Here is a 12,046-nt window from a genome sequence, read left to right as displayed (position 1 = left end):
AATATGGTGTAGCAATGGCACATAATGCAGTGCAGTGATGGGTATAGTCATGATTAATGAAGAGTGATGAGATGCATCATAGTGATGATGGGTGCAGCATGGTGAGGTGCAGCATGATGACGAAATGCAGCACAACAATAGGTGAAGGAGTCACCTTGGAGAATTAGTTGAAGCAGCATGTCTTCAACTAATCTCATGTATCATCTTTTTAGAGATGATTTATGCTCTTTTCTAGATAAGTCAAAGTGTTGACTTCTGTTGTAAACGTACTACCTCTCTCTTTCTCTGCTGAACTATTGAAGAACATATAAGAAGAATTGATCAAGGGTTTCCACACATTGGGGTTTGTCCCTGGCTAGCGCTACATCTTGTGTCCTCTTGTCTTGGCTTGTCTTCTGCGATTTGTGTTTATGTTCTATCTACAGTTTACTTTAATGCTGATGTGATTGCTAATCTAGAAAAGATATGGAACTAATTGTGAAAATTGAAATAATATAATTGCTCTAAGCATAGAACATGCCTAGATATGGAGCTAACTGTGAAAATTGAAATAAATTGCTCTAAGCATAGAACATGCCTAGATATGGAGCTAACTGTGAAAATTGAAATAAATTGCTCTAAGCATAGAACATGCCTAAAATTAACAATGATGTTACCTTGATTCAATTGAAGAGTAACATTTACAACTCCCTTCACGGGATAGGTGGCATTGTCTCCAAGGATAATTTCCAAATTTGTATCCTTTTCAATTAGATTTGAAAGAGCTTCTTTATGCCCAGTGAAGTGCCTTGAGGCACCACTATCAATCAACCAATTTCCCAAAGTGTCCGAAGGAGATGCAACAAAGAGGGAAGATATAAGATAAAGTTCTTTTTGCTTATTATCAACAACATTAGATTCATCATACCTGGTGTTTCTTGATCTCTTGTGAGGGCGACCATTTCCTTGATGAGGAATGACAACATTCCTTTTTCCTCGATTGTTGAATTTGCCATTCCTTTCTTTGTTGTTGCCCCTGAAATTGTTGTGGTTGTGGTTGTCATCATTGTGAGGTGTATCCCTTATATTAGGACACTCCCTAGCATAGTGTCCAAACTTGTTGCAAATGAAGCATCTTCCCTTCCTTCCATTTTTGAAACTTGGCCTTCCTTGACATTGCTTTTTTGAACCTGCATTGTTCTTCTTTTTAGCATGAGCAAAGAATGCAGTAGGATCATTCCTATCTGAAGGCATATCTAGTTCCATCATCCTTGTTTCTTCTTGAGAACATCTAGTCAGCAATTCTTCAAAACTTGGAATCCTGTCATTGTTAAGAATGGTGGTGTTGAACATGTGTCATTCACGAGGGAGTCCTCCAAGGGCAATGAGAGTAAGCTCCCTATCAACAATAGCTTCTCTAATCGAAAGAAGATCATTTTTTACCTCAGTAATCCTCATGAAGTAGGATTGAGTGTCTTCTCCTTTTCCCTTCTTTATATCCTTCAACTTGTTCTTGAGGAAAAGAACTTGGTTTGCATTGCTAGATTTGAACATGCCAACCAACTTGTCATATATCTCCTTTGATGTGTTCAAATCGGAGATGTAAGCAAATAAATGCTTATGAATGGAATCCCTGATGATCTTCTTGGCTTTGACTTCACCTTTCTTGCACTTTGTATGAGCAGCAATTGGTGCATTTGAAGGAGGTTTTGAAATCTTTCCTTGCATATAATCCATAACATCTTGCTCTTCTAAAGTCAAATCAAGAGACATCTTCCATGCATGATAGTCAAACTTATCACGAATTTTGTCATCGGACTTGAAGTAGGCTGTGGAGGCCATTGAGTCTTGTCCTTGATCAAAGGATCTGAGTGATTTCACTTCTTAGTGCTTAGTCTTTTCACTCTTGCTTGGGCTTTGTCTTCACTTCAACTCTGATACCATGTTAATTTTAGATAACAATGGTATGTTCTATGCTTAAGAGCAATTTCCCTTCAATTTTCTTATTAGCCCAATATCAATATCCAATTTAGTAATCACATCAACATGATAGTAAAATGAAGATAAAACATAAACAATAACAGTAGAAGACAAGCCAAGACAAGAGGACACAAGATGTGGCACCAATCAGGGACAAACCCCAATGTGGGGAAACCCTTGATCAATTATTATAATTCTTCAAAAGTTCAGCAGAGAGAGAGAGAGAGTACAATATACAATATTCAATTGCCCAATCAAAGTGAAATCTGACCAGTCAATCAACAGTAACAGAAAGCCCTAACCATAAATTCAATGTTGGTCAATAGGGTAGATTTTGACCTGCAAAACAACTTGGTCAACTTGACCTCCAATAGCTAGTCCAATCAACCCGAAACAATCTTAAAAAGTCCAGTCAAATCTGGTCAACTAAAGTCAATGATGTAGCAAACCCTTTTGCAGTCAACGCTAGTCAAACAATGGTCAAATAGCCTCGATTTTTGTGCCCAAAAATACAGCCTACCCAAATAGAGATCCCCCACACAAAACCGTAGTCAAAACAGGTCAACAAAAGTCAAAACAACCCTCCTGCAACTTTGGTCAATGCTAGTCAACGCAAGGACAAAAGAACCTTCTCTTCTTCGCATGTGTGGAAAGTTGCGTCTGAAATGTGTACCCAATCAACGAAGGAGAGAGAAGAATGAGTGTGAGTGAGATGCCAAAATGAGGAGTAGGCTCCTTGTATTTATATGCAACGTTGAGGTGCAATTTTGATGTTTGGCCGACCTTGACAATTTGTTCATAATCAAAATAAATTCATAATTCCATTTGTACATGTCAGAATGGGATGATCTTTAGATCAATCCTAGACCTCTCGAAGAGAGGAATCCAATAAAAATATCAGCTGCCTGATATGAGTTTTCCAAGGTGAAGTTTTGCCCTAGTTGCCAAATTTAACAACATATGATAACTAGAAAGGATTAGCAATGACATGTCCATGGAGAATGATATGAAGACTTTGATATGTTGGAAAAGGAAAACCTTGTTAATGTATGGCTTGGAGATGGATTCATGCAATATGCAAAACGATGTTGATGCAGGAAGCATATGTTATGATGAAAGGCCATGATAAAAAGGTAACTTTGATTTGATGTTTATTTTGATTTTTGAAATCATCTGGTTGGGTTGAAACAGGGCTACCAAAAGAGAGTTGTAGAAGTCACCTACAACTAGTACTCATGAGATAGGATGGAAGACCCTGAAGGAAACATGACTTGGAAGAGGTAGCTGTATAAAGATAGCCAGATGTTGACTAGAAGATCACTTCCGATGAAGAGAACGATGACATGACTATTGGTTCAACACGATGTTTTGGATAATATATCTCTTCCCCACCTTGGAGATATTATGCAAAACATAACGTCAGTGTTTTGCATAATATTTCCCCCACCCTAATTATGTAAAATATAAGGGTGGGGTGGTGGAAATATTATGCAAAACATAATGTCAATGTTTTGCATAATATATCCCCCACCCCCACTCCCACCCCCACCCCCCTTCTTTTCCCCCATCCTTATCTTATTCAAACATAACATCAATGGAATACATAATACCTTTGGCCCACCTGGGAGATATTATGCAAAACATTGACAATGTATTTTGCATAATATTATTATAGAAAACACAAGGGATGTTATGTTATATTTTGCATAAGATATTATACTAAACATAATGCGATTGGAGATATTGTGTGAAACATTGACATTATGTTTTGCATAAGATTATTATAGAAAACTTAAAGAATGTTATATTATTTTTTGCATAAAATATTATACAGAACATAATGGATATTATGTTTTGCATGATATCTGCCCCCACCCCTATCCTTATGTTTAGCATAATATCCCCCTCAACCTTTATGTTTTGCATAGTATGTTGTGGCATAATATCTACCCCCAACCCCATCCTTATGTTTTACATAATATCTTCCCCCATCCCCACCCTTATGTTTTGCATGATGGTGGAAAATGTTATGGAAAACATAAGAGGGACTTGAGATATTATGCATGACATTGACATTATGTTTTGCACAATATCTCCCACCTTGGCCAGAGATACCCCACCTTTATGTTTTGCATAATATGCTATGGCATACTATCTACCTCCAACCTATCCTCATGTTATGTTTTACATGATATATTCTTGCACCTCCACCCTTATGTTTTGCATGGTGGTGGGAGATATTATGGAAAACATAAGAGGGGCCTGAGATATTATGCAAAACTTTGACATTTTGTTTTGCACAGTATCTCCCCCCAACCTGGCCAAAGATATTATGCAAAACATTGATGTTAAGTTTTGCATAAGATATTATACAAAGCATAGGGGATCCTCTCACTCCCACCCTTATGTTTTTCATAATATCTTCCTTCACCTTTAAATTTTGCACAATATCTTTTCCCACCCCCACCTTTTTGTTGGCATGGTTGGAGAGATATTATGCAAAATACTTGTCTTTTGCATAATATTTGCATAATATCTCTCCCTCACCCTTGCAATGTGTTGCATAATATTCCCGCCCATTCGCATCCCCACCCTTATGTTTTGCATAATATTACCCCCTACCTCCAACCTATCCTCATGTTATGTTTTGCATAATATTACCCTCTACCTCCAACCTACCCTCATGTTATGTTTTACATAATATATTCTTGCACCTACACCCTTACGTTTTGCATGGTGGTGGGAGATATTATGGAAAATGTAAGAGGGGCCCGAGATATTATGCAAAACTTTGACATTTTGTTTTGCACAATATCTGCCCCCACCCTGGCCAAAGATATTATGTAAAACATTGATGTTAAGTTTTGCATAAGATATTATACAAAACATAGGGGATCCTCTCACCCCCACCCTTATGTTTTTCATAATATCTTCCCTCACCTTTAAATTTTGCACAATATCTTTTCCGAACCCCACCTTTATGTTGGCATGGTTGGAAAGATATTATGCAAAATACTTGTCTTTTGCATAATATTTGCATAATATCTCTCCCTCCCCCTTGCAATGTGTTGCATAATATACCTGCCCATTCCCACCCCCACCATTATGTTTTGCATAATTACCCTCCACACCAACTCCCATGCTTATACACCCATATGTTTTCTCCCTCCACCCCCATCCTCATAACTAGTGGGCATTTCACAATTGCATAAAATCACCTCTCACCCCCATCCCTATGTGTTTTGCATAATATCGCCTTCCCCCTCTGGTTATGTTTTGCATAATATCTTAGCTCACCTGCACCCCAACCCTTATACACCCTTATGTTTTGCATAATATCTCCCCCCACCTCCACCTTGTTATTTCTTCTATAATATCTCCCACCATCCAAACCTCATTACTAATGGTCATCTTACAATTTGCATAATACCAACCTAGATCCATCTTAACTCAAGATCTATCAAGCACCGAGATGGATCAAATCTCTTAAGGTGCACAAACTTCTTTTCAGTGCAAAACTTGAGGAATGATTCGCACCTCGAGAGATTTGATTCCTCTTGGTGCTTGATAAATCAAATTTCTAAAGGCACACAAACCTATTTTTTGAGTACAAAACTTGAGTGGCTTTCACCTCGAGAGATTTGATTCCTCTTGGTGCTTGATAGATCTAGAGTTAAGATGGATCTAGGTGGGTTATATATATATATATATATATATTATATTATTTTTATTTTTCTATTTTGATTTGACCAAGTCAAAAAATTTACATAATATTACAACATATCTCGTCCATACTTCGCCCGTTTTTATTTTTAATTTTAATGTTAATTTTTAAATTTTAAATTTTTTATTTGACAAAGTCAAAAGGTTTAGATTACATTACATAACATATTATTACAATATCTTTTTCTCACTAGGCTAGAGAGCCAACCTAATCACATCCCACCCAATTTTATGTTTTGCGTAGATATTCCCCACCTCTACAATGGGTGGACATGTTATGTTTTGCATAAGATCTCACCCCAACCTTCACCCTTATCACAATGGGAAGAGAGATTATTCCATATTTTACAAAATATCTTCTCTCATCTCATCCTCGTCTCTTCACCTTAATTATGTTTTGTATAATATCTCTGTCCACCCTCTCACATGTTATGTTTTATGTAATATCTTCTCTCACCTTCTCCTCATTTTAGTTATCTCTTTTGCATAATATCTCCTCTCATAGCGAAATGATGTGTTTGTATTTCAAATTTTTGGGTATGTTTGGCCTAATATCTGATGTCATCTTCATTTTTAACTAAATAAAAAATAAAAACTATATTATTTTAGTTTAGAGAACAATTCGACAAGCCCTTCCAATGGATAACTTTTTTGAGTGATGTTTACTAGGATTTGGATATGTTGGGATCATTTGGGGAACAAGGAGAATATATTATATATATATGATAATTAAAAAACTTTATATAAAAATTTAAATATATAACTTTTATATACATTTGTAAATAAAAAATAATAATTAATTTAATTTATTGATTATTTTATATAATTTCAATTTTAACTTATAAGATATAAAATTTAGAAATTATTTATTAAAACAAAACCAAAGTTAATCCCCGAGCTTATACAATACGACATAAATTATAGGAAGTGGAGACAAGGATTAAGAAGTTGAAAACAGGAAAGGCAAAGGACTTGGTTGAACTTCAAGCAGAATATCTAAAGTGGGGAAATATTCAACAGTGTCATTCGACAAGGATTCCCAAGAGATTGGACAACTAGTCTAGCAATACCCGTTTTTAAAAGTGGAGACTTTAATAATCCTTCGAACTATAAAACCATTATGATCAATCCTTTGTTTGCAAAGCTCCTTAGCGGCATGGTAGAAAATAGAATCAGTAAGGTGTCACGTTGAGACACATTATTGAAAAGGTTTGTGGGGCAAAGAAAAAGTATTTTGGTGCTTTGTTGACTTCAAAAAGGCATTTGACACGATCCCTAGGGATAAGTTGTGGAGTAGAATGGAAGAACTTGAAATTCCTTTGCATTATAGAGCCGCTATCCATAGGCTTTATGAAGATGTGAAAGTCAATATTAGAACTTCAGCTGACATTTCATAAAGCTTTAGAAGTGACATCGGAGTCATGCAACGCTGCCCTTTATCCCCCTACTCTTTTTGGTGTATATATTGATAAATTGGAAGAGTGGCTAAATCTGAAAGGTGGGGATGGTGTTTGGTTGGGGAAGTTTGTGATAAAGCTTCTTTTATATGCTGATGACCTTGTATTGATTGCTAGATCGGCCCAGGGATTGCACATGCACCTATATGCCCTTGAGCATTTTTGTAAAGCAGTGGGGATGCAAGTCAATACCAGTGGGACCAAAATAATGATTTTCTCAAATAAAAAGAAGCGGAGCCAACATACATTTTTCTTTGAAGGCAACATTCTTGAAGAAATAAATGAATACAAGTACCTCGAGATTGATTTCAACAAGAAGCTTAATTGGAAGGACTGCAGAAAGAAGAGAATTTTAGGAGGGTGGAAAACATTATATGCTCTTCAAAACAAATGTAGAGAGGCAGAGTTATGGGATTGGAAACTGATTAAAGTGCTTTTTTGGCTCCTAGTTTGTTCAGTGATATTATATGTGTGCTCTTTGTTGTTTGATGTGCATTGCAAGCTCTTGTTTTTTGAATTGATTACAACCGTAGTATTCAAAACTGGTCGGTTTGAACTGTAAACCAGTCAAACTAGTCGGTTCATTAGCAAAGGCCACCGCACTGGTTGAAAAACCAAGTAAGCACGCCCTCCTCACCGGTTTTTTGGTCAAATCGGGCATACACTGGCCAATTTATGACGAAACTGGCTGGTTTTCCCATAAACCAACTAGCTCCATCATTAACCATCTGGTTTATTTCCAGGCTGGCCGTGAACCCCATAGAGGGATGTATTTCAGTTTTTCAAGTGGTTTTGAGGGAAACTAGGGGTTGTTTCCCTCCAAAACAGCCCCTCCAAGTCTTTAGAAGGATGTTTCTCCTCTCATTTGTCTCACACATCTCATTTGGAGTTTTTGTGAGCTTCATTGTGAGCTTGGAGGGCGTTGAGTTTTCGCTGGAGTAGTGGAACAACAAAGAGTTTGGGTTGAGTAGTAGCCACTGTGCCTCAAAAGCCAAGGATATTGCATGGGCTCATTCTAATACGATTAATGGCAAAATGACCTGCAAATATTGCTAAAACTCTATTGAAGGAGGGGGGTATTAACAGGTTCAAGCAACACTTGGCTGGGATAGGAAGTCATGTAAAGCCATGTAACTCTTGGCTGGGATAGGAAGTCATGTAAAGCCATGTAGAGCACCAAATGAAGTAATAGGGCATATTAGGGCAGAATACCTTTAAAAGTTTCAGACTCAAGCCACTCAAACAACTGAGAAATTTGTGACTCAAGCAGTTGAAAAGTTTGAGAATCTAGACTGTATCAACTGGGTTTGATCATGATGAGAAGTGATAATGTTGATCACTGATATGTAGATTTGTAGTAGGTCAGTGGCCCCACAGTTTGTAGCGTTGTTTTTGGACTCTAGAGGCCATTTAGAGCCTCATTGATTATGTATTTTGTTGCTGATATGTATTGCACTTGGTGCCATTTTGATATATTCACATTTACATGGTATATAGATGAACAAACTTTGCATATTGTCTCTATTGGTTTGGAATCATGGTTTTAAATCTAAAAATAGTTTTTTTCATTAAAAATTAATTATTTCATGTATTTTTTTTAAAACCAGTTCATTGAGATCTAACCAGTTTCAGTTTGACCGCTTCTGGTTTGAAACCTGGTTTATTAGGTGGACCAGTCTGGTCACCAGTTCCACTTTTGAATACTATGATTACATCATTACAACTCAGTGAAAGCTTGTTAACTAAGTTTATTTTCTCTACATGGCCATGCTAATGTACGAATTATTACATGTTTCTTTTTTGGGTTTGGGTGTTTGATGTTGATTTAGCCCTCACAAAAAATTGACGAAATGTTGTCTATTAAATTTATATTTCTAAATTCTAACCTTTTTTCGGTTGTGGTAGGTCATGGTGAATCGACAAAAAAGTGCATTCCCTCCAAATTTTGTGCACTCACTCGATGGTTCTCATATGATGATGACTGCTCTTGCCTGCAAAGAAGCAGGCTTTAGTTTTGCAGGTAACTAAATTGCAGCTTGGCACAGCAAATGTTTTCAGACTTACGGGTTTCTGTAGATTTAATTTTAACCCTCAATGGCTTTTTGTCCAGGAGTACATGATTCATATTGGACTCACGCAGCTAATGTTGAGGAAATGAACCTTATACTTAGGGAGAAGTTCGTCGAATTGTACAGTGCACCAATATTGGAAAATGTAAGACCTGGTCTTGCATGGTTAAATACAAACAATCAGCTATTTAGAGTAGTTACGTATTTATACTCTTCTGATGCCGAAATTAGTTGAGGTGACACTAATGATGTTTTCATGTAAATGCATGTGCAGTTGCTCAAGAGTTTTGAAACCTCCTTTCCTCAATTGGACTTCCCTCCTTTACCAGATCGAGGAGACTATGAATTGAATGAAGTCTTGAACTCGCCTTACTTCTTCAATTGATTTTCAACATGGCGGCATGACTTCTTTACTTCTTTACATTCACTCTTTTGTCGGCTGGAATGGAAGTTGGCAATGTAATATTGGTTTATTTGGTCCCCATCTGTCATCACTTTCTCTCCTCTGGTGGCAGTCAATTGTATTCTTTTAGTTTTGTTAATTTTGTGTGGACATTTTCCACTTGTAGAATTTCTGTTATTTTCTTAGTCCCATATCCTCGGAACGCGAAGTCATAGAAGAGTCGAAACAGATATCAAAAGATTCATCATTACGAGCAAAGATTCGAATGCTTGAACTTTTGTCTTGTATATAATTCTCTAGGATTAAGTTATTGATGCTGGTAAAATTAATGTTCTCTGGAGTGCCAATAATGTGATTTTTACATTTTCTTTTAGTTAAAGGCGCTTTCAATACCTTTTCCGGGACTATTTCTCACATATTGTACGTAACTTGGGTTTTTTAATTTTGAGTCGTAAGAGTTCAAAATGAACCCCACATAGCCACTGTTTCAGGTGACCTGTATGGAATTTTTAGTTGAAGCAGATTTGAGAAAGCTGCTGTAAAATTGAATTTCGAGCATTTATTACCGCCATTAAAGGAAGGGAATTGCAAGTACGAAATAGCTCTGGCATATTTGATCATAATAATGTACACTACTGGTTCGATTTGAAGACTGGCACTTATATTGCTGGCTTTATACAGAAGTTTGAGCTGATTTTTATTGTTCTCTGCTCTGTGAGATAGATTTTTCTCATTCCTACGTTTCTCTTCCTGTAAGAACTCTCGGTCTTTTGTAATAACTTCGGACAGTTGTATGTGAAACTTCTTCCAGTACAACGTTCATTTTGGCTTTGGAGCCCACAATGGTCATATGCTCTTCAAACCAAATAACATATGGGAAGTTATAGATGCCATAGGCAATCGATTTTAAAATATGCTATACCTTTGGCATATTTGATAAGAACAACGCACACTATTGGTTCAATTTGAAGGCTGGCACTTATATTTCTGGCTATATACAAAAGTTGAGTTGATTATAACATACCTTTTCATTGTTCTCTGCTGTGTGAAATATGTTCTCGTCACTATGTTACTGGTGCTGTAAGAGCTGGCAGTCATTATAATAACGTACAGTGAAACATAGTTTTATGGAAACTTCTTCCAGTGGGACCTTCTTTTTTGGTCTGAGAGTCCACAGTAATCATATGCGCTTTAAACTATTATAACATCCATAGCTACATTTGAGAAGTTTTTCCATGCTATAAGCACACTATTTAAAAATAAACTCTACATTTGCCATATTCTATAAAAACATTTCACACTATTAGTTGAGGTTGAAGACTGACACTTATATTGCTTGTTATATTTAAAAGTCGTGTTGGTTATTAGGATAGCCTTTTCATTGTTCTCTGCTTTGTGAAAGATATTAGTCGTGTTGATTATTAGGATAACCTTTTCACAGTTCTCTGCTTTGTGAAAGATATTCTTGTTACTATGTTTCTCGCGTCCCAAGAACTGCCAGTCATTATGATTTTACGTGAAACTTCTTCCAGTGCCACATTCTTTTGGTCTTTGGAGCCCAACAACTGTATGTATCACAAACAATTTTAACATTGAACATATGAGAAGTTATTTCACACTGGACAACTCTGGTCAGTCAATGTCAGAATCTAAAATATGGTGTTTGGGGCCAAATTATTCTATATCAGTGAATGCTACACTTTACAAACTCATCAAAGATGATTTTGTTTTCCTAAACATTATTCATATAAAATATTAGGTCAGTGATCCGCTTTTATGAGTCACTGCTAAATGAATGATACCAAAATTTTACTTTTTGGATGTATTTACTACAAAGTGAATATGCAAAGCAAGTCTATGAGAGAATCAGGGGAAGCTCGTGGAGCTTCCCCTCAGGATCAACACAACTACAAAGCTTTTCATGTTACAGGAGGTGGAGATTGGAATTAAAAAACTGAAAACAGAAAAAGCAAGGGACTTGGTTGAATTTCAAACAGAATCTAAAATGGAGAATGAACACGCTTGCATCACACATCATGGAAATATTCAACATCATCATTCAGCAAGGATTCCCAAGGCACTGGACAACTAGCTTAGCAATACCCCTTTCTAAAAGTGGAGACATTAATAAGCCTTCCAACTATAGAACCATTATGGTCAATCCTTTGTTTGCAAAGCTTTTCGACAGTGCAGTAAAAAATAGAACTAGTAAGTGGGTAGAAGTAAAAGAAACAATGACAAGAGGACAAGCAGGTTTTAGGCCAAAGCATTCTACAGTGGATCATTGTATCACATTGAGACACATTGTTGAAAATGTTTGGGAGGACAAAGAAGAAGTGTTATGCTGCTTTGTTGACTTCAAAAAGGCATTTGACATAGCTTCTAGAGATAAGTTTTTGCATAGAATGAAAGAACTTGAAATTCCTTTGCATTGT

At 36.5% G+C, this 12,046-nt stretch overlaps 1 protein-coding gene across 1 annotated transcript in view; it reads left to right on the top strand.

The window, feature by feature from the left end:
• Positions 1 to 10,317, top strand: part of LOC149223013 (DNA-directed RNA polymerase 1B, mitochondrial-like) — a 227,143-nt gene extending 216,826 nt beyond the window's left edge. Inside the window, exons 18-20 of the mRNA XM_089385713.1 lie at positions 9,045 to 9,159; positions 9,250 to 9,353; positions 9,483 to 10,317. Coding sequence (XP_089241839.1) covers positions 9,045 to 9,159; positions 9,250 to 9,353; positions 9,483 to 9,593 — 330 coding nt within the window. The 3' untranslated portion in view covers positions 9,594 to 10,317. The remainder of the gene's footprint in view (positions 1 to 9,044; positions 9,160 to 9,249; positions 9,354 to 9,482) is intronic.
• The last annotated feature ends 1,729 nt before the right edge of the window (positions 10,318 to 12,046 follow it).

This window comes from Pinus tabuliformis, chromosome Q (assembly GCF_031772625.1).
Source record: "Pinus tabuliformis cultivar Carrire ecotype Pingquan chromosome Q, CPIR1, whole genome shotgun sequence".
Lineage (NCBI taxonomy): Eukaryota > Viridiplantae > Streptophyta > Pinopsida > Pinales > Pinaceae > Pinus > Pinus tabuliformis.
Note: the sequence above shows the minus strand (reverse complement) of the source record. Positions and strands in the feature narration are given on the sequence as shown.